The 24,342-nt window shown below is 39.6% G+C and overlaps 1 protein-coding gene across 1 annotated transcript in view; it reads right to left on the reverse strand.

Annotated features, from left to right (window-relative positions):
- Window positions 1–24,342, reverse strand: part of CCSER1 (coiled-coil serine rich protein 1) — a 488,588-nt gene that overhangs the window by 346,930 nt on the left and 117,316 nt on the right. Inside the window, exon 5 of the mRNA XM_026040000.1 lies at window positions 12,413–12,533. Coding sequence (XP_025895785.1) covers window positions 12,413–12,533 — 121 coding nt within the window. The remainder of the gene's footprint in view (window positions 1–12,412; window positions 12,534–24,342) is intronic.

Raw genomic sequence — 24,342 nt, forward strand, 5'->3', positions numbered from 1 at the left:
CCCACATACATATATTCATTTTTCAGAAATAAATCTGAGGCTTCCATGTGACAAAYTCCCTGAGTCTGTCCCCACTCCTTGACTCAGCGCAAAATACAAAAAAGCAGGAGACAAAAGTGACCCTGACGAACCTCATCCAGGGCCAGTTAAAGACAGAGAGCTGGTGTGTACTGCCTGCTCCAGCAGACATCTTGCCCACCTTCAGCAAGCTCCTAGCTTGGGCAGGAGGTTATAGCCCCCCTCTGCTCGCTTCAGATGATCACAAGCAAGTGGGATGCATTGAACATTTCTTTATAATCTCTGCTATTTATTATCTGGTTATTTATTAATAATAAGAATAAGGCAGATACATTTGCAAAGTATTTTTAGAATATGCTTAGCCTCTGAGGAACATCAGTTCAGGGCTACACGTTTTCTTTACTCAAGAGAAGCTAACAAAGTAACATGCAGCACTGAAAAGTAACTTTGAATACTGTGGTAACACACGTATGAAAAGAATAGATCCATATTTTTAAGACAGGAAAAAAAAAGGGGGTCCATTAATAATGGTTTGTCACAGTATTTGCATAGAAATATGCTTCCTCCATAGTCAAAWGTCAATGCTAGCAAGAACAGTGCACAAAAATAAACCTTGGGAGATATATATTTTGCCCTGTGTTGACTTTGAAACAGTTGTTTGAGAAAACAGGTGAATGGGGCAAATCAAGACAGTACCATGTAAAAGAATAACTGGGGTCAGGCTGCTTTTATTTCACTGAAAAKAAAGTCATCCTTTGATGGAATACTGATGGCTTCAATCATTGGGATAGCCCTAACCCCATTTATGAAACCTTAGTGAAGGCCAGACTCAAGTTAGCTTTGCTGCAGCTCAAGGTTTTATAGCTTCAAGCTATCAAGATACATTCACTTTTTTCTTCTCTCATGTCAAGTTTAGTGTTTGTCTTACGTTATCTCTTCAACACATTCCAAGGTCACCTTTAAAGCACTTGTCAACAACAAGAAGAAAATCCCCTACCTGCTGGCACTGCCCCCAAAGCTGGATGAGGGCAAGTTCCCCTGGCACTCCCAGGGCTGAGGCCTGGGCTCTCTGCACAGCCTCAGCGGCCGCGATGCTACCGGCCTTGCTGATGTGCGTGAAGCGGGCAACGCGGCACCCTCAATGAAAGCAGGTCTTGGTCCCTGTTAAGGCAGTTCCAAGGTTTCCTGCTCCTGCAGGCTCAGGACAGTGAGGCAGCAGCACATGGTACACGTGGCAGCTGCACGCTTGGAGCAAATCGCCTTTGCAGTTAAGGATGGCTTTCAATATTATAAGATAAGGTTAGAAACAATTTCAGAAAATACGTTCTCTTCTTCCACTAGCTAGAGGTATGCCTCAATTGTATGATGCATGTTTAAAACTGTCTCTTATAACAGAGACCATCTATGACGTTCGCTTCACCAAGAGTTTATACTATATTATCTGTAATATGAAGGCAATCTGTGAAGATAAAACACAGAAACCTATTTGTTMGGCATTCAGACAACCAATTCAAGAGAAGCCAGCCTCTAAGGAAGAATTGCTATTGCTAATAACCTAGACTGATCTAAGACACAAGAGAGCAGCAATAACCTGCATGGGTACAGTAAGGATCCCGGACAGTGCCCTTTGCAAGGCGGCTTTGGCCACCCGGCTCCAAATGCCTAAACTCAGAAAATCAGTGGCAAAAGAACTAAGGGAGAGAGTCAGAAAGCAGTGACATATTGGAAGGAGATATTTACAAGCGTTTAATTCAAAAATTTTATATTACTTAATCTTTTCCTTGGAAACCTTTTTACAGCTTCTCTGCCTGAGAAGAACATCATTTCCCTTGTATACACACAGTGCTTCTTAACACTAAAACCCCCTCATTCTTTACCTGTTCCCATAGTAACTCAAACCATTCTATTCTATGTATTTAATTGTTGCCTTTTCAAGTATAATCTATTATTTTAGCTGGAGTCAGCATGTTCTGTTGCCATCTATATTATGGATTCCCTGAAGTCTAGCAGACATTCAGTAGAAACTCGGGTTCATTTTCTGTAATTTGGAAATTAATGCACTTAGTACATTTTATTATGTACCCAACCCAAGTAAAAAATAATTCAAGAAAAAGCATGCAGATAGGGAAAAGGCGGACTCATTAAATATATCTTTGAACAGGCGAATTTCTGTGATTTAAACTTTATATATAAGGATAAACAAGTCCTGACAGAGTTGAGAGTCCCTTACTACTTGAAAGGGGATACAACTTTTTCTAAGACTTCTTGCTTAGAAGCTGTGGCTCAGCTCTGGCTGAGCTTTGTGATTCACACCTGTAACAACCTTCTACCAATTCCAAGCTCTGCAAGTTTATCTGTGCTTTCACGTGACACACACAAAAACACAAGTAATTTCTGGGAGAATAAACTAAGAGTGATGATAGGCCCTTGCTTTCTTAAACAAATTTTTGCTTCAGCAGTATACACTATAACCCTCTGACTTCTAATGATGCTGTATGATTTTAAAATGCAGCCTTAAATTGGAATCAAGAACTTGAAAACAATTACAATCAATACTTATTAGACATATTTGCATTGCTTCTTTCCAATTCCACCTTACATTAATACCTTTCATTATTCAAGTAAATTGTATATTATTTCCATGTATATTTGTTCCCACAGTCCCAGCACACATTAGAAAGAAGTGTGCTAATTCTGTGTGTGAACATCTGGGCTTCTGTATCGACCCCAAAATGTTATTCTTTGGCTCCCGCATCTGTCCGATACTGCTCGGACCACGCTGACTCTGCTATCCCACAGACAAAAACCACCAAGCAAACAAACAAAAACACTCTAACACAACCGGAAGGCACGAGGCTTTTTGTATCAGCAAACATTTTACCAATAATGTAATTTAAAAGTAGGAATGATTTAAACATGGACAAGTTTATCTTCMATTTTCACTGCAGTAGCAGATTCTCAAAAACCTAATCATCTCTTTTATCCRTGTTCCTTCCTACCACTTATCCTGTTCATCCCAGGAATTGTTCTGGGACCTGGGGGATTTGCTGAACAGGAAACAGTTGATYTTAGAGAATAAAAGGGAGAGATCCGCAAGTTATTTAAATTGTAGCCTATGCCATGCTTTGATGTRAGTGTACGCTCTTCTGAAAAACTCACTTCTTCCACCCTATGCATGCCTTCTTTTGCCAGTTATCTTCACTTGTGCAGTTCAAAACTGAGACTCCGCACAGAGCCTCAGAGGTTTACAAATTGCTTAACCCAGGCAAACACATACAGCTATTTATATATTGCTACTGCTCATAAAATAACTTGCAGCATGTATTGAAACAGATCAATAAGCAGCAAAGCGGGTCTGATGCAAGCACTGGTCTCCTTTCCTTCTTTCTGTTTCAAGACATTTCCCGAAGCTGTAGCAACTGATGTTTTGAGCTTGTGTGATCGAGGCTATTTGCAGTGAGTTTTACTTTCAATACATGCTGAAACTTTTTAAATCTTTTTAATTTAAATGTCGTATAGCAGCAGCAAAAGCAGCAGCCTCTGCCACTGTGCAACAACAGAGAGGATTAAAGTGCCAAAAGCAAAACCATTTCCATGGTTCCTTTGAAAGAAATCCTACCATCCTCTTAATGACCTAGTAAATGGACCTGGTACAGGAAGCAGATGAAATACCTGCAGGTATGGCATGGGAAAAGAAAAGACAAAAAGAAAAAAGAAAAAAAAGCCTTCCTTCCCAAAATTCAGTGGACTATCCCAGTGCGGCTACTACTGATAAGCAGCAGCTTGGCTGCCGGTCCCCCTAGCCTAACCCTGCTCCCTGAGCACCTGAGGAAGAAGCTCCTTGTACTTGCCTTAGAACTGTAGGGCTACTTTTTGTGGCCTTCAGCTACCTGAAATTCACTGTTCCTTGGGACAATATTTTTTTTTTACAATTGAATTTTATTTCCGTGTAATTGCAAATGTCTCTCTCCAATGGCCCAACTGCAGCAGTGCTACACGCACTGCGACGGGTTTGCTCCACCCTTCCCCTTTAGTTCCTCTCTCCTTGCTGCCTCCTTCACAGTGAGGAAGAGGAAATACAAGGACAGTAGRTCAACCTCACCTTTGTAGCTCCACACCTTCACTCCCACTATGGGGCAACCCMTGCATTCAATATAAGCATCTATTTTGATGGGTTACTAAAATCCCTACTGAAAACACACTGACAGTGTAAAGGACATATTGCCTCCAGGAAAAAAAACAAAAACCAAAACCAAGTAAACAAACAAAGGAGAGGAAAATGAGAATGCCTTCAAAATTATTTCTACCCTTCCCTAACGCCTCTTTTTTTTTCTCTGCAAAACAGAACAAATCTTGCCCTTATAAACACTAATATTTAAATCGGTTACTCTCCTGAAATCTCCCTCTGTCCTCATTCACAGTTGCAAAACAAAGTGAAGTCCTACTCATGGRATGGAATTTAGACATATGGCATCTACAGGACACAATCTATTTATCCCTCTATATATATACTCACATAATTCACTCCCTCTGGAACGCAGCTAACGCCTCTGACCTGAAGCATCCTGGGGCATTTCTGGCAGCACACTGGCCAAACTTCACTTGCTCCAGTGCTACTGCTGCTTTCAGTTACAATAACGTGATGCCAATCAATGTAATATTTCACAGCAAAGCTACCTCTAAGCACAGCCACTGTRCAGGAGGATGGGTTTCAGGAAGCCTTTACAAAATGCGTGGCTTACCCTCTCAATATTAACAAGTACAGCCCCCATGTAGCATTACTGTTTTTCACTGATCAGATTGGTAAGAGCATCTGACAGTGTTGTCACTGGAAGCACACAACAGGCTGTCATATCAAACAGCGCACTCGAACAGCTAAATCWCACAATCCTAACTGCAAATCTGCCCATTTCTTCCTGAAATCCCTCCTCTCCCCATCTTCCAGTGAGAATAAGTCACTGCTGATAAACACTGTTCTTGTTCTGCTTCACTGATATTACAGTATTACTGTGAAAGTCAAACCAGTCTGTCTCTGCTACCTACTTGATCTGCTTTCTCCAGCTTTAATCTACAATGCATTTGTCTACCCAAATAAAGCGCTTGACCATCTTAATACTACATGTATCAACACGTTTCCTTCACATTTATCTTCCACAAGGCAATGCTTTAATTGTTCACAAGCAGTAATAGCGTTGATTCATTTCTTACATTTGAGCTGCAATTATGCTTTGAAATCCAATTTCCAAGGCCTGGGGCGGTACTTCAATACCAACACCACACACATTTTATGTGCAAAACACAGGGGCCCCGCAGCCTCCTCTCCCTTGCAGCCCTCTCCGAGGGTGCTAACGCAGTAGCCTGCTCCAGGTCTGCTGCCCATCTCTCCCCTTTGTTCTCCGATTACTTGTCCATATCATTGAGCTCTGCTCCTTGCTTTAGAGCAAGCCCGAGCTGATGAACTTGTTTTTAACAATTTTTTTTTTTTTTTCTGCCATGGTTTTGCAGGAATTTAACTTCTGTTCCTRTATAGAGACTTGGGACATTTAAGCATACAAGAAAAGGGCAAATCTGAGCCTTCTGCAAAGTCTCACAGCTCCTGCCAGGTCTCACTGGGCAAAACTGGACAGCGGCACGGTTAAACCGTAGACCTACTATTGCCCCATCTTGAGGCGTCTCCTCTTGAAAGATTCCTATAATAGCAGAATGAGCAAATTGGGTAACTAAAGCACTTTCTACTGTAAAAACATCAAATGCAGAATAAAATGGTTCACATAGAACAGAAAAGACACATGGAAATACACCAATTTTAATTTAGGGGAAAAACTACACCAAGAATGACACAGGAACGGAAAATCCTTCTCTAAAATGCATAACTATGATCAAAACCAGAATGACTTTACAGTCTTGGAAAGGCATATAAACTTAGGGATGTAAAAAGGAGAAAAATTAATTTTATCATTGCCTCAAGCTAAAGCAGAATTGTTTGGTGAATATAACTCTGGCGACAAAGGTTTCAGTAAAATGATCTTAGGTCTAGTTAAAAAATTACAGTCATTGAGGTAGCTATTTTGTTCCCTATTTGCTGCTGAAGCAGGAGAAAGCTGCATTCTCTGTCATTCGAACCGCCATCTCCCTCGTCTGCAGGGGCTGCTTTAAATCAGGTTTGGCCATATGCTCTGTCCGTGTAAATTATCCCCCCTATTTTGACTCCCCAAGTCAAAGTTCCTACAGGAACTTTCATTACTTAGGGCTCATCCATATTGTATTTCAACAAAGCTGTATTATTATTCTCTGATGTTTTCATTTTCCTGTTTTTCTCTTATTAATAAGAGAATTACACAACATTGCAACACATTCATCTTATTCTCAAAATACAGCCATTTACAAGGAAACACCTTAGTGCTCTTGCTTCTCTCTGCTTTGATTCAAATGGTTCTAATCCAGCACCATGGCTGACACTGCCCATCCCTGGCTCTTCTTGGAAGCAGCCATGAGTTTCAGGTGAGTTGGGAATCTTTGCCTCCCTTATGGCAGCCTGCCTGCTACCAACCAAGTCTCTCTTCAGAAGGAGGGGGAAGCATTACAAGCAATAACTATTTGAAGGATCAGAGGGTCTTTTTGGATTACAAAACAGATTTTTGTTATGCCAGAGCTATCAACAAATTCTGTGCAGCACCTTTCCTCCAAAGAACAACTTCCATCATTCCTCTGCCTCTTGCATTATTCACCACCACACAGAAAAAGCCTGGACTTAAACTATAAATAATCAAAAATAATATTGAATGCYATAATTACAATTAGCTAGTGGCTCTCAAAACAGCTTTTTCAACATTTGCAACTAAAGATCAAATTAAGCTACACAGAACCTCCTAATCCTTCAGCTGCAAACAACTGTCTAAGATAATTAAAACACTTAACTGGATTGTTTTCCTGATGATCTTGCCTATAAATTGCTGGCTAGAGTGCCTGAGAAAGAACGGGAGAACTGCTGATACTCTCAGTCTATAACCAGATACAATTTKTGTTCCACATTTGCTTTGTAAACAAATTATACTTCCTTCACACATCCATTATTTATTTTTCATTTATTCAAAATCATAACTCATTTTGGCAGTGAYAGGAAACAGAGAAAACAACAGAAACATCAGAATTTGATTTGCTCTTGTTTATTTGTTCCTCCAAGAAAGTCAAGAAGTTACCCTTCTGAGCTGCTTAAAGAGCCCAGGTCAGGCAGGAGCTGGGGCCAGGGCAAGCCAGACAGCCGGTCATCCATACATGTGTACCCAGCCTTCCAGCCAGCGTCTGTGCAGAAACAGCTCGGGCTGGTTCCCCATAGAGTGTCCGACGCACCTGGGGCACTTCAGAGACCTCATGTGGCCCTTGCTCAAAGTTATTTGCTTCCTACTAGTAGAGGGAGAGATCATTACTAGCCCATTCACTGCTAGTAGCATAAGCACACAGTATCAGAAGCTCCTTACTAATGTTCTAAGCACGTCTTAAAGAAATGCATACAAATTAGACTTCTCTAAGGATCAAAAAAAAGTTCTAGTGGAAAGTATACTGTATATCTGTTGGAATGTCTCTTATTGTTTCAAATTGAGTCTGATGAGAGTTTTCAAACCATATGGGCATCCATTTCCTTTCCATATTACCCAAGGAGATTTCTCAGTGTGTCATTGCAATTATAAAAGAAACTGAAACAGTTCAATCATCTTTTAACGGGTTGTCCAAACTAGTCTGAAAAGCATTTGTTTTCCACATTACCACAACATGTCTTCTTGAAAGGACTGTCAAACCTGATAGAAATCTGCGGGGGATACTGGAGAGAAACAAATGGGCTGCATTAGAGCCCACGCTTCCTGACACCATGGAGGAGCAGCGACTAACACAGAGGTCGAATAACAGCCCTGTCGCTCTGCAGGAAGAACTTCTCTCCAGAGATTTTCCAATAAATAAACAAATAAATAAATAGGACCAAGAAAGAGAGAAAAGGGAAAAASAGAAGGAATAACCTAAGGAAGAATAGGCCATAACCAGCTTCGTCTATACTCCTTTTGAAAGGAATTAACCAAAGCTGTAAAAGTCACAGGGACTGTGACTGTCTGTAAAAGCTGTAAAAGTCATCAGCTTCCAATTAGTAATTACATTTTAACAGCCTGAAATTCATATAGGAAAAAGACCAAAAACCTCCTAAGTTCACCTATAAAATTATTTCAGTGAGCAAATATGAAATATACATGCACCAAAACCTACCCAGCTGTCAAACTGAGCATCTGCACTTAACAGTTTAGTACAGACTTTTATTTAAGCCAGAAGTTCCCCATTTATCCTTCTTTCCATCAGTCAGTATCTAGGTAGTTGCTGTGACTCCAAGGAGACTAAACTTGAACTCATGCATGAGCATTGTGCTCAGGTAAGTAGTCACAAGGCACAAGATGGACAGCAAAAGGACAGATGGTATATTCAAGTGAATCCCTAATATACACACGACATTTGTCAGAAAAAAAATCTGATATGACTCTTACGAGCAGAAAGTGATGCCAGAGGTTGGAGAACTTACCTAAGCAGTTCATCTGGAAATTGCCCCTAAAGTTCATACAAATATTTCTTCATCCTATGTCAACTGTTTGCCAATTTCAAGTATCTGATTCATGACATAATTAGTAGTTCTAAAACGAAACAGAAATAATATCCTCATCTCCCCAAAAAAGCAAAATTGGTGAATGTGGCTGCAGCTGAAGCACAAATTCTCAAGCCATCTTCAAAGTAGCCATCTCATGACAGCTATGTGTTGCTACCTTTTCTTTCTCTGCACCACAGTACATTCATATTCCTGAATACCACTCAAAAAAGGACATACGTTCCTTTTTAAATTTAAAATTGAGCACCTGAATTGCACTAGACTTCCCCCAAGCGCTGGCAGCACATGAACAGGTTTCACTCGTTGCTTATGTAAAAGCAGCAGACAGCAGCAAAACATTTTCTCAGAAACCCGTGTGTTGGAGAAACTTTCAGTTTCAAGGCCCTGCCTTGCAGTGAGAGCCTCCAGCTGATGCCTTCTTTGATCACAGATGCTGAAGCTAAGCTGTTCTGAAGCACAACTTCCAGTTCGCTGCCCTCACCTCCTTTCCCAGGCTCTCTGCAAGAGCTTGAAACAGGAGGGAGGACTCCTCCTGTCATTGCTCGGTCTCAGCAGCTGATTTACTTTTATTTGCATTCAGATAGAAAAGACTGAAGTTAAGACTAGGCAAATAGAATAAAGTGTTCCAATTACTGCAGCATCTGGGCACCTCGGAAAGAAAGAGACTGAATTATCACCACAGCAACCCAGAGAGGCCTTGAAAACTTGAACGCTAAGTTAGCATGTGTTTTAAGGCTTGTATTTCTACAGAAATACAGCAACAAATTAATTCAATATCTTAGACAAAGTGAAGGGCACAGAGGAAGAAGCTAGAGCTCACATTTCTTGTGTTTTGTCGTGACTTCACATTGACACCCAAACTATAAATCCCTCTGCACCATGGCCTGCTGGGGACTAAAAGGTCAAAAGCTACAGAGGGGCCCTCTTGCTCTCGCCAGCCAGACACACACAGTATAGTTGGCCGTGAAAACAAGATGACTCCTGCACTATTCTCCTACAGAGAGCACAGAAATACCCCTGGTCCAAAATTCCTACTTACAGAAGAGCAGCAACCCCGCTCCGTGCTCTAGCAGCCTTCAGAGCAACACAGAGAGACAGTCCAAGCACTCAGCAAGGACAGCATCTTCCTCTTGCAGCTTTCATAGCTTCACCAAACAGGTTCCTGCAAGCTTGTTATGATGAGTTATGCCTCTCCCAGGTCTGCTAAAGGCAAGATATTTGYTCGGCCTGAGGAAAGCAAGAGCTTTCTGTGCTTATTTGGATGCCTCGTTCTTACGTTATAACATTACTCAGTCAACTCCTCTGCTCAGTGATGGAGAGAGAGATTTTGCCCACAGCGCACAAGAGTTAGTCACTCTCTACAGGCCACTATGGAATTGCTTTCTCATGAAATGTTTATGAACTTCAGGGCAAAATACAAGAAAAAAAGTAAATAAATCGGCCTTTTATTCCTCCAATCCTGATAATACCTAATTACTGACACTTCAAAGAATCATTAAGCTTTGCTGCTATCACTTCTGGCATGTTTATTTGCTACTTGAATAAAATTACATTAAGCAAATATAGTACATTCTCTAAGAACACTAAAGAGTTTCTTACGATGACAAAATAACATCATTAGTCAAATATAATACAATTTACACTAAAGACTCTTTTTTCCCCTCAAGCTTCATTCATAGCTTCTTGTTCTTAGTTATTCGTAGCTAGTTGTTGTCTTATCATTAATATGCATTTTATCAGTGTTTGATTATATAGTGTTTCTTTTAGAAAGCACTTCTTTAACCATGTTCTGTTCAAGGCCCTGAAGCCAGTGATGTTCCTTTCCCAAGACTGGTCCCTTGTGATACTGACAGTTGAGAGAATACAGAGAGCAAAACCATTGAGATACACAAACCTAAATACATACAGACAAATCAAAGCATCAATATTACTTTCAGGAAAGTTTATTGGGAATGCCAATAACTATCAAGATCTGCACAGAGCGCTCCACAGATCTTCGTCATTCACTATGCTCCAATCCCCTGCTGCTGTCAAGTTTACAGGAAGTATATTCAGAATTTACTCTACTCCTGTTCAAATAACATGTAGACACATCTCATTCTTCATATATTTCTAAGAAATGCTGGTGTCAAGATATTAATGCAGTGATGTTGTTCTATGTGAAATTCAAACATACCTAACTTGTCCGAGCACAAGCTTGTTTTCTTTTTGAAAGAATCACACAGACTTACATGAGCAACAAACTGGAACAAGAGAAGTCAAAGCATGCTCCTGAAGCCTCTGAGCGCATGAGATAAGTATAATTTATCTGAGAACATGCTCAGAACTTATTACCAAAGTGGTTTTAAATTAACAAACAAACCCTGAAAAAGCGGATGAACATACTTGCTAATACCAATAAGATGCAAAGAAAAAACTAAATCTATGAGGTGGCATCATTCAAGGGCTGAAGCACATGCTAGACACATAGAAGAACTACTCTATCTTGACTTCATAAAGGATTATGAAGCTGAAGCTGCTGATACGATAGGAGAAAGAATCAAGCAACACTTCACGTTTATCTTTCAATGGAAAACAGGCAAAAACTAACATAAAAAGAAGGATTTTCATATAGTATTTTGAGGTCTTTTGCCTTTCCAAGTCCTTAGTCCTGAAAGAGCCAGACCATCTCAAGTCACACCAGTAAAGAAGAGCAATAGTTGCTAAGAGGGCTTCAAACATCAAGTCATTCTAAGAAGAACTAGATGACTGACAAAAAAAGAATTAAAACTTTAGGACATAGATAAACCAGTAAGAGGCAGTTTGTCACCAGATGGAAACAGATACCACATTTAGATACACACTTAAACCACATACTTGCACCAAGGCTAGATTCATATGAACTTAATACCTTAAGTATATACCCAATTATAGCTAGTAACAGCTATAATATACATATTTTAATGTACAAATACTATATATATATACATACACAATGTACCTATTTTAATCTGACAAAGTATTTGTACATACGTTGCAAGCCTCATCTCTAATTCCCTGCTGTTAATAGTTACATTTTAAAATAACCCATGCTAAAAAGAGTCTATTATTATGTTTTTTCTTTCTTTTCAAGGGAAAAAGAAAATAAGTTATCAAATATTATCTCTCTCTCACTCTCTCTCCCCCCATATACATATATATATATACACACACACACACAAACACATTTTTGAAGAAACCACTATCCTGCCTGATATTGCAAGACACATGATACTACTCACACTGGTCACRATTATCTTCTAATGCAACAGGGCAAGATATCAAATTATAGCCTATTTAATTTAATAGGATTTCCTTGCAAGACCATTATCACACTTGTGAAGATGCCACCATATCTCTTATCACAGCCGTAAAACAAAAATGAGCATTTAGGAATTATGCTTTTTCTCAAAATCAGCTGTTGACTAGAAAACACATGCAAGAATAAAAGAACTATTTATACAAAAAGAATAATCTCATTAAGTCCGTGAGCGAGTTATTTTCTTGGTGCATAAATGCTGATTCCCTCTGTGCACCTCATTATCAAAAGCCATGGAGAAGCCAGGCTAAAAACAAAAGCAAGCCTAGCTTCTGGCCAGCTTCTGCATTTAGAAATTCCTACATAACCCCTGGGGAAATAGAAGAGAGGTGCACATGCATCTCCACAATGAATAGTATCGCTTGATGTTAAAATTGCATTTATATAAGTTGATCTCATTTGACACAGTAACTCACTGTTTAGACACATCAGGCATCTTGGTCTGCTCCTTCTTCCTTGTATCCRCTGTTGCTTCTACAGGTGTAAGGACCACAGCAGCACATGAGACTATCGACTGGTACGAGTCTTCGCGGCAAACTGCCAAGATAAAAATCTCAGGGTTAGAAAGTCAGCTCAGTTCGTATTTTACATGTTCGTTAAAAAGCAAAACATGAAATCAAGTCCTATTACAACACATAAAAAGGCAAATGATTTATCAGACTTCATTACGGCCTCCTGCACTGAAAAGCTTCATTGCTTTTCACATTTCCTAAAGCCTTTGCTGGCACATTTTTGTTATAGACTGAAGTGCTCATCACCACTCGCTAATGTTTAGCTCTCACAAGATCTGATGTCTGTCTACTCAATTCACTTGTGTGCCCAAGCCCTGACTCATACTTTTGTATGTAATATCACAGTAGGATTCACTTTTTGTCTATTTTCTTTTCATTTTTTTTTTCTTTTTTGTCACAAATCAAAAGCAGGAGTGGAAAGTAAGGGCACTTTTCAGGTGAGCCTCCCACTGTTAGATATTTTGACTTAGTAAGAAACTCAAGAAAGTCTTATTAGCTAGGCTCTTAGGCTACAACCATTACATCTCACTTCAGTCCAAGACACCTAGATCCAAATGGTTTGGGGTGGCATCTGATATGTTGATTCATGCTTTCCCTTCCTACAAATTATTTATGAGTCATCCTGTTGGATGATTGACTCAGCTGATATTTAGAGCACGAAGAACAATCATTTTGCTCAGCTGAGAAACTGACCCAATTAGTACTAACAAATGTAACTCTCAAAACCACCTGACTTCCCAAGAGACAACTCTATTTGTTAAAATATACACACCTACAGATATATACACACACATATATGTATATTCTAAAATTTACATTGCAAGTATCAGTAATTTAGCACTTAAGTAGTCACCACTCATTGTTACATTATTGTGAAGCTATAGATTTCCTTAACAGAGCGGAACCTATTTTCTCGGTGTGTACATGTGACAGCTGGCAATGTTGAGCTGGGGCAGCTGCCCCAGGAAAAGTGGTCTCCAATTCCCCACTGCCCTCGGTGCCTAAAGGTGATCTGTCTTTTACTAAGACTCTAGAAAAACTCTGGGGTGAAGCTTCAACCCTGTTACTGATGACTCAACAAGGTTAATACTGTGGCATTTCACCTCGAGTGCTCACATGACACTGAGTATGAAACTGGCCCACATCTACCAGACCTTGCATGCCAGACAAGCGTCCTTGAGTGAAAAACCCATGTTTTAGAGCAGCTGCAGAGATCTAAAGGAAAATGTCAAGAGTTGCCTGGATATTTGCACTAAGGTCTGACACTTACAGAGGGCCTCAGAATTTCAGAAATATTCTGGGCCATTCTGAGTAGGGGCCAGTTCTGAAAGGAACCAAGTACATTCTTTTTTCATGGAGTACAAGGTATTGTGTTCAATACATCTCATCTTCCTTAGCACTGCCGATGCTGCTGTTTAAATACTACTGACACGAACTAGCCAGTACAGCAACATCACCTCCTGCTTTCTTTGGAAGTGTTATTCTTAACTTGATTGCTCTCAAACTTCAATCTCCAAAACCAAAACACAATCATAGTCAAGAATTTACTATGTTGCAGAAGTGGCCTATGACTACAATAAATGTTACAAGTTACTACTTGAGGAGCAGAAAAATAAATAATTAAAGGAACTATACGAAACATAGCTAGTAAAAATAGAATAGAGATGAAAAATATGGATTTTAAGCGAGTTTCATCTTACTGCAAAAGCTACGTGCAACCAGCTYACCTCACATCTACAAGATGCTGTTTGGTGGGCACCAAGCAAGTCAGTGACAGCATCTGTCATAGCCTGTATGTGCAAATTAGTATCTTCTCATTAGAGTCACTAACCCAGCAAGTGCAAATGAGAAGCTTTAGGTCTCCCTGACTCTTGATTTACAGTAGAATTGTAAAACAGKGCATTGCATTACCTGAAATTTTACCTAATACTGCCGTTAGACACGTCTAAAACACCAATTACAAGAAGAGAGGAAAGAACATAAAGCAAACAGACATTTCTCTTTCCAGTAAGAGAGCTGTGATACCACTTGAAGATTTAGTTATTAACTGACAACTTGCAAAATAGCAGGATGTTGTCTGTATCACCCACTATCTGTCCGAGCAGCTCCCAAGAAGGATAAAGCAGGGAATGTGACAGCCCTGCCAGCCTCTTGCCCTTTACAGGGATTTCACATGGACGAGCAATATTCTGAACAGCTTCTGCTTAYTGACCACTGCTCTCCGGGGGCTCAGCAATCCCCTCGCTTACAGCAAAGAACCCAGGAGTCCTGGAGCGAGCTGAGCTCAAGAGTTTATTATCGGCCTCTTCCAGACAGGGATCCATTCTCACATGGCTTTTTAAAGCCACTGCCATTCCTCCTTTTTATCTCAAGTCTCTGTGCACACAGCCATAAGTCATTATGGGATAATTAACTAAAATGTCATGAAATAGTGACAACACAGCAGCAAGTAATTTTCATCCGTTGGAGTGTATTCTGTTATTATCTGCTCATAGCTTTCACTCAAGTAATGAGAATGTGCTTGAAGTCTGAATAACAATCCTCATATTTAGCATAGATGGAATGGGCACTGCTCCACTTACAGAGCTCATCTAGTTGGTCACTCTCCGTGTCAAGTTTCTCTTAAATATAGCTGCTTTTCTCTCAAGTTTCTCTTAAATGTAGCTGCTTTTCTCTATCTGCATTTTTTATGGACTGCTGGCCTGTGTTTCACCAAAAAAGAAATAAATTACTGGTGTTTACCTATTGGAGTAATTTATCCAAGTCTCTTAAATACCCAAAACATTACAGACCTTGGAATACCAAACCAATACCCTGAGGAATTGTGCCTTTTTTTTACCTAAATCCTCTCCAGGGTATAACTTGAGCAGCCAGCAAGACTTCAAAATTTAGCCTTGCAAAACAAGTTGGTAAGAAAGACAGGGAGGGGGGGAAAAAAACAAAAACAAAGGAAAAAAGCACCAGTTTCCATTACACACATTGGTATGCGTAGAAGCCACCTGTGTGAAGAGCTGCCCCAGGCTTGAACAGTAACCAGAGGGCAGCGCGTGAGGCAGCTCAATGCCTTGCTGACTGACTCTGTGCTCTGAACATATCCCCGCTCTTTATGGACAGAAAGGAGAACTGATGTTTTTAAGCTGTAAGGAGTATGYTTCTATAGCTGCTGACTGCTCCTTTATCCTCTGTATCCTCTGCCTGGTCAGATTTCCCCTCCAATACTGCTGGTGGAGTTTAAATATGACAGATCCTATCAAATGTTTTTTTACCAGGTTAATTTAATTCTATTCTTCTTGGCTATCACAAAATAAAGTTTGTGAACAGCCTCATTGTTGTTACTCATCTAGTTGTTCCATTTACCCAACAGCATGCTGTGTTTTCCTTCAGTCTATCAATAAGAAATGTGCCCTTTGCCCTACAGCAGGAACCCAGGAAGCCAAGTGAAACACGTTTAATCTAATCACCAGCAAACATGCAGGGAATAGTACAAGCAATTGTACTCTGCATTTGCAAAGTGCCCCCCAAATGCCTTCTGTGCTAAGTGTAGGCATTGTACAGGGTCACTACCTACATTTAGCACTTCCTTAAGCTCTATTTTCCAGCTACAACAAAAGATGAATAAAAGATAAATAAAAGATAAATAAGTAATAACAAAAACAGCCTCATCAAGCTAAGCCACCAGCCACTACATTAGTGTACACTGCCTCGAGAGGATGGGTAGCAGCTCACTGCACAAACGAGGGAAGCACCATCTACACCCGCATCACRCACAGCCCTGCCAGGACAGGGCAGCGCAGTTGGGTTAGTAGTTATTTATAATTAACAGCCACTTCATGAGAGGACAGTGACATATTAGCTCTCACCTGGTCTGTTTATTGTAAAAATCTCAACTTCATTCATTATTAGCAGGAAAAATATACAATGTATTTCTCTTATCCTCTTGAATGTATCAAGTCATACATAAGAAAATTCTACAGAAAGAATAAAAATGAATGGACTAACTTCACATAAGGGAATTTAGAGAGGTCAGCACTGCTTCTATAAGATGCCTCACTCCTCCCCCAGATTCTCCGGTTTACACCGTAACGAAGCATGCAGTTTGTTTTCCTGCACTGTCAACTGGTTTACAAGTACCTCATATATTTATTTTTGAGGCCTGAGTTAGACCAACCATAATTGGTTTAAATATTCCCAGAACATCATATGTTATCAAAATAATCTATGCATTTGGAAACAAAAACTGAAAAGCAGCTAAAGAATGGCTAATTTCACAGTTACTTCAAGTTAAATCAACTATCACCTGAACAGTAGGTCCTGTGAGCAACCTTCAACAGCCACTGAATATAGAAAGTACATATGGAGAATAAAAAGATTTTAAGGTCTAGGGATAAGATCGCCAGCAAATATGGCTTTATACTATACACATTTTTTTTTTTTTAATTAGAAATGAAATGAAATCTGGTTATCGGCACTCACAAAGAAAAATAAAGTCTCCTTTGATATAAGATATCAAAGATCATTTGGTAAAACTAATATCAAGTAATACACAATTTAGGAAAAACAAAAGGAAAATGTTCACAAATGATGTAAAGTGGAAGGAGGAGGATTTCATGATGCAGGCAGCCCACAACAAGAAACTATTCCTGGATTCACACAAGCAGAACGCAAATTCTAACAACTACAGAAAATTTCCACTCTGTTTAAACTAACCAACTAGCACTATTCAAGACACAAAACAACTGCTATTTTCTACCAAAAGCTTCCGTTTCTTTTTTGTAAAGTTAGGGAATCAGGTAGGAGAATAGAAGATGTTACTCTAAAACTCTGGGGCAATATCTGGATCTAAAGTATAAACTACACATTTATCTTAAATTTGATGGCTATTATATCAGTTCCAGATAAAGACAGCTTATACTACATTTTCAGATATATTATTCTGGTATTTAGGAAAAGGAACAAAGAGTTGAAGGAAAGAAATGGAACATTTTMAACACACAACTCAAGCTATCTTTCCACAAGCTACTGATTTCCACAAGCTACTGATACTAAAAGGAGTTCCTAAGCCAAGGTCTTGAAATGCATTGTATTAACTCTGGCATCTCCAATGAAAAGTGCGCTTTGCTTAGACAAATTCTGAAGATACTCATTTGTTTCTAGAGACATTTAGAATTGACTGAAAAGGATCATTGTGCAGGCTGCCTTGATGGTCACCAAAAGAAACCTCAACTGCTCATTTTCTCTTCAGTTTTTCCTCATATACTTGATCTTTTCAAGTTACCGTATGCTAGCTTTTTACMTATTACTTAATTTTACCATATCTTTTCCATTTTGAATTAAACATAAGAATTRTTTATATTTTTTGTTATTTTCTAAAGCACATCATTTTTTCTCCAAAGATGTTGTTAATATTTCTTGACAAAACACACTTAAGTAGAGAGACAAAATCTCAAGGGTTCAGGCATCAAAAATACTGGCAGCTCAATCAAATCTCTCAAGTCCTTACTATCAGTCTGGAGATTCTCTTAGTAACAGTATTTCTCCCCAATTTCACATATTATCATCATTTCTCCCTAAATCAAAAAAGAAGACAAAGAGAGACGAAGATCTAATAAACAGTTTGTCACTTAACAGTTTCAAATCTTACTCAAGTTAATGAAAACACAGGGGGGAAAAACATCCCAAAAGTACTTTTAAAATTTCAMGATGTTCTGGTCTGAATCAAGAAAGGTACTTGGGATTTCATGTATCATTGATTTTTTGTTAGTTTTCAACTCCTACAGTTAACTTGCACTGAGACAACTTACAAAAGGGTGGAGAAGTTCCATCACAAAATTCTCTAAGCCACACTACTACASAAAGTCATACTGTTCTCTTTTCAAATCACCACTATAATTTTTAGATTCCACTGTCATTTTGCTAGGAAGCTTTATACTAYTGCATCTTATAAATACCTGTTTTTTATAAAATCTGTCATCCCTTCCTCAMAACACAGACCTGCTGTCTGGTTTTCCCTGTAAAATCTCCAGGCTTAAGAAACAATGTTTAAATCCACCTTTGTTATTTCAAAACATCACGTACATTAAACACTTCAGCAGAGTGCCCATTCCACTTCCATAACATCATTCTCAGCCTCAGCAACACAATAAAAATCTTTGAATTCTGTGTTACTAAACCTCAAGAGTGCAATGAGACTGCTGGTCTCATTCAAGCCATGCAAAAGGCCAGGGTACCTTGAATGAAAACCATTTTTGATCTTGTACTTAAAAAAAAAAAAAGAAAAAAAAAAGTTAGTGGTAAGAAAAATCCCRCTTTTTCTGCTTCTTGATTTTAGATTTTATGAGGACCTCTGTGGAAAAAAAAAGTATGCAGGGGAACTAAAAGTATCGCTATTTGGTTATTAGCGCAATAGTTACTGGTAAATGAACCACATGACATGTGCTTCTTACATGTTGTGCTCTTTTTGTAGCATCCAGAAAGGCTGCAAGGACCTCTCTGCCCTGGCTCCTCTAGGCCAGAGCACAGTTGTGGAAGCTGCATCGCTCAGCACTCCTCACAGCACAACTAATTCTTCTAAAATGTCGGCACTTCTGAGGTGCATCATTTGTACCCTTTCATTTGTATTCTGGGTTAATTGATTTGCCACTGCAATAATTTGGTAATATCCATACATGAAATTCAGGCCTATGAACTTCTCCTCCATAAGAAATTAAACTAAAAGCAGTAGCTCAGGCTAATCATTAATAGCAGGGTAATCCTTGCACCTTGGTCATCTCATCATCTTACAGATGATAAATGATGGAAGCACTCATCAATACAAGAATCAACTACATAATGATGACACTAGTGGCCACTTCTCATATCTTATTGACGGATCAACTGCAATTAAGTCTCTCTTTTATACCTATAGAAACATTTATCATCTACAACATCCTGCAGACTTTAAAAGCCTAAGTGTATGTTATGTGAAGAAGTATTTCCATTAGTTGCCACCGACTAGTTTCATTTGCCTCTTTTTTAAATTAGAAAAAAAGAAAACACAAATCTCCCTTCTTTTTCTCCATTCCAATCATGGTTTTACAGACCTCCCTTAGATTCTTTACCCATTTTCTCCTTTGTAGGCCAGAAAAATGTAACACCAGCAAAAACTAAAGTCACTGTAAAACTACGTTAATTTTCCAGCTGTAAATACTTGATACTTAAAACATTGTAAGTGTATCTAAACCTAAGGAAAGTACCTGAAGATAACATTTTCATGCTACACATATCTACACAAATGTAGGAATCCAAACATCAAACATAAGCATAAAATAAGAGCATACTCTACATCTAATTAGTTATTGCTTTCCTATAACAAAAAGCAGTGTTAGGCRAAAGATATAATGTAGAACTAGCAATAACCAAGTAGCTTTTCCCTGCATACTCTGTTAGAAAACAAGGTGGCCACACTTGTGTCTAGCCTATGGAGCAGCTGTGATCACTATTCCTGTGGTATAGAGGCATCACAGAGACAGTCACAAAATAGGATCCCTTATGGGAATTGACCACAACTGGGGGGAGGCAGGAGCAAGGCAGCCCTGGGGCTTCAGCATGGCTCAACAACAACTCCAGGACAAGAAACCCACAGGCACCAGGTCCACAGGGTTTGGCTGAGGGCAGGAGCAAACCACACTCACCGCAAGGAGGCTGCTGGCAGCAGGGCACCCACTGAGGCAGGGCAGACACCGCACCGACAACCACAGCCTGGGCCCTACCAGCCCCAGCCTGAGGGGAAACAGAGCCCCACACTAATGGTGGACATATGAGGCTCCTCAGGGGCAATTATGGGGGCCAGGTGASGCTCCTCAGGGCAATCAAGGCTGTGCCTCTCTCCTGACTCAACATACCTGGTCAGGACAGCTGGCAGGGAGAGACTATTGAACTGGACAGGGTTCCTGCAGTAAAAGTAATAGTAAGATCTCTTCAGTAGAAAATGTCCCTGCTAAGGATCTCCAGAAGCATAAAACAAGGGGATTTAAATGGTATTTTTCTCTGGGATCACTCCAGCTATGGGGTTGCTGCAGTTTGGTCCTGACCTAAGGCTTAATAATGCAGGGTGGTCTGGGGCAGTGCACTGGGCTTATTCACGTGGAGACCTGTGAATTCACTGGACTGTGTTACTGCAACAAGACAAGGCCAAGATGCATTTCTCTGCCTGCTTTGAATTGCAAAATAAAAATCAGCCCTTGCTGATAGAAGAAGGAAGAAAAGCTCAAACCTTCACTTTGCTCAAATAAAAGCAAAAAGTGTTATTAAAAGCACCCTTTCTACATAGAAGCCTTAAGCTAGCCCCTGGCAATTTTGATAAGATACCAGAAACCTTTCCCTCTCTCCTTCCAGAAGAACTCCTAACAGTGAGTTTACCCAGCCAAGAACAGGCTCCCTCCAAGGTCCCTTTTCAGCCTAGAAGAGAAAGCTAGATTTAGTTTTATTTGGTGATGGCATTTGAGTTGGTATTTCTACTCAGGCAGTGTGACGCCTTCAAGAAGGGCAGCAGAGGAACAGGAGAGCCAGTGACACTGGTGTTTTAACAGGAGTAGGATCAGAGACCTGCCAGGCATTTCTGGAGGCATAGTACAAGTGCCTAAAGGAACAGTTACTTCAACAACAAGATCCTCCACTATCATTTACCAGCAGTAAAACTCAAAAGCAAGTAGTTCAGGTGCACAGTCTCTGGGCTTCAAATACTAATCTTGGGCTAGCCAAAAAAAAAAAAAAAAAAAAAAACAAAACCTACCAAAAAAAAAAAAAAAAAAAAAAAAGAGAGAGCACAGCTTTCCAAGAAAGATAGTAAATGAAAGATAGTAAACAGAATCACATCATCAGCTCTTCTCCCTTACAACTTCTAAACAGAAAAACTCACAGGGAAAATGATATGAGACATTTTTGTTTTGTAAGAGAACTAGCACGAGGCTGTTTGGCATTCTGCTCTAAACATGCTCGTACCACCTAGCAGGACAACCAGGTACGACTGCAAATGAAGCGGTCTTCTCTGACACAGAATGACAGGCTTTGTCACCTCCAGTGACAAGTAACTCAGTGAGCAGTCCCTATAGCCCATTTGTCACAGCTATTCCGAACTCCGTTTCTTTTCTCTTTTGTGTAACTCATTCCCACTGTGTCTATTAGAAACTTGTATCGGACACTGAAATGATCAGAGAAGCCATAGAGAAAATGCTGTTTCCTTTCTCAAGAAAAGGATCTTCTTCCTTTATAATAACACACAAATAATACATTTCACTCTTTTGCCCACTCTCCAAGGGTGGGTTTTATTTATTTTTATTTTTCAAGCTCTTGGGAGAGGTTTGTTTAGTGATTAAAACTGCCCCAGCCCCAGAATTTTACTTAGTTAACAACTTGGATATTTGCACATCTCTCTGGAGAAGCTTCAAGACCTCTGTGTATTGAGGTTTTATTCTGTTTCTCTTAAAACTAAAATCATCAGAATTGTATAAAATCACCTTTTTTGTTATTTAATAAAGCTACAACAACATATACTAAACAAAATAAAAAAAAAAAAAGTTTATTGGAGAAAGTCAACTCCATATTATGCTTTGGACTCTGGCTGGAGCAGAAGCAGGCTCTTCCTGGGCTAAAACCCAGCCTGGCCTCTGCRTGTGCAGGAAAACCAAGTTAACTCTCATGTCTCTGCAAGCAYGGGACAATCTGCATTCCAGCCATCTCATGTAAGTGGCCAAGGTTCCCGATCSCCGCAGTGCAACATCAAATCAGGGGAGAAAGAGGGCAAATGGGGAGAGCTCACCTCTAACCCACCATCTCAGCAGGCAATATAGCAGCAGCAATGGGAATGGGAGGGCAGTATTATGGTCATCTATTGAGGTAYCTCTCAACCAAGAGAGAAAATGGGGAGATTTAACAGCAAGTTAAATCATGGAATGAAGCAGAACAAACCATTACCCCTAACAGAGTCACAAATGCTCACCAGTTAAATCTGTGCRCCAAAGAACACTACTTGCATATTCACAGGACCGGGCTATGAAGCTGGTACATTGTGACAGCAATAAAGAGATGGAGTCTAAAAGGCAGCTAGAATATGAATTTCCTGGCTCTTTTTATATAACTTTCCATGCAACACCAGGGAAATCAATACATGAKTTTGGTAGGTGACAAGACACCTCAGTAGCAGGTGTGGTAAGGGAACCTTGAGGTCTTCCATGCCAAGGAGAAAACTGTGAAGCAGAATATGACTGCAGGCCCAGGCACCAGGGCAGCACTTACAGAACTGTACCCGCTAACATACCTTGTRGATTGTGCTGTGCTTAGTGTTTCTCAGGTATAAGTTACCAGATTTCCAGGCCACAGGAAATTATTACTATCATCTGATCTGACGTGTGGTACAGTACAGGCTGCAGTTCTTCTAAAAGCACAGCAATAATTTACTATTCCCTGTCTTATCCCATTGCAAAACCTTGGTGAAGATCACTGCTATGTCAGATTACCAAGTGATCTGAGTTTTCCCAGTAAATAGGTCAAAATAACAGCATAATTTTTCTGCAACTTKCAGAATGACAGACTGCCAGATATATTGATGCATATGCCAAACAACATATGCATCACTTGCAGAAAAATGATAAAGCAACTGATTACATTTATGCATCTTCACACTTCTTTACGGATTTTTACTATTACAAAAGTAGAGGCTGAAATCTAAGCTTTGACATAGAGTTATTTTATTTCAAAGATAAATAAATCAAAATAGAAATAGATTACTGCATGGCTGGCAGAAAGGGCTAGGGTCAAAATGATAAGACTGCCTGAGCAGTCTAGAAGAGCAAATAGGCTGGCTGGTTCTAACGAAAATGTTGGACTACGGGCAAATGCAATCCCCCTGGAAACAAAGAGCACAGCCCATCGCTACCTTTCTGAAATGTGGTCTGAGATTTCATTCACAGGCAACCAGGAACTCAGTATAAGGCCTGTGGAAAAATTCCAATAGCAATCCAAGACTTTCTGGAAGATTAATGTTATACAAGTATGTATCATAATATTCACTAGGAGCAGAATTATGCAAAAAGTAACCGTTCTGATTTTTAGGAGACCTGACTGGATAAATAGAGGACCTCATCTACTAGCACAGCTCACAAAAGCTGGCTGCTCAAGGTCACAGTTCAAGGGTGGGATTCCGGCTGTTTCAGATATGCTGTAACCTAGTGTTTCTAATAACATGGCCCTTCTCTCCATGTGAATTAATGCTAGAATGTCTGAGGTCTTTTAGAAGYTTCTTACCGATTGCCTTAAACAAGTTTCACTTTTCCCATGATTTTTGAGTCTAACTGTGACATTGCTCCCTTATAGAGTTCAATGGAGTGAAAGAAGAAACTGATCATTTATTAGCAAATTAAAAATAAAAATATTTGGCCTTAATTCATCAGAAAAATACTTTTCCTACTACACAGGTTGCATCTCCTCAACATGCAAAAGCCCATTAGCTGGCCACTTACAGGACATCTCTAAGGCAACAAGTCTGCAATATTCCAGATGCTTCACTGCTAGTGACCAACATGGGACAACGAAGCATCATATAGACACACTGATACCAAAATCAAAACAGCCACAACTTGCCAATCTTTACCCAGGTCTGCACTAGATAGGCTCTATGCTTCTTGTTGAGCACCAAAAATCATACCAGAGAGAACTATTTCAAAATTTGTAACATGAATCAATACTAAGCTAGAAAGAAAACCAGTTGTTCCCTTTTTTTTTTTTTTTTTCTTTTTTTCATAATGCATTCATTTCATTACAGAAATCAGTTTTACAACCCTACTAACCACACCAACATC

This window comes from Nothoprocta perdicaria, unplaced genomic scaffold (genome assembly GCF_003342845.1).
Source record: "Nothoprocta perdicaria isolate Ctin4 unplaced genomic scaffold, notPer1 scaffold_249, whole genome shotgun sequence".
Taxonomy (NCBI): Eukaryota; Metazoa; Chordata; class Aves; order Tinamiformes; family Tinamidae; genus Nothoprocta; species Nothoprocta perdicaria.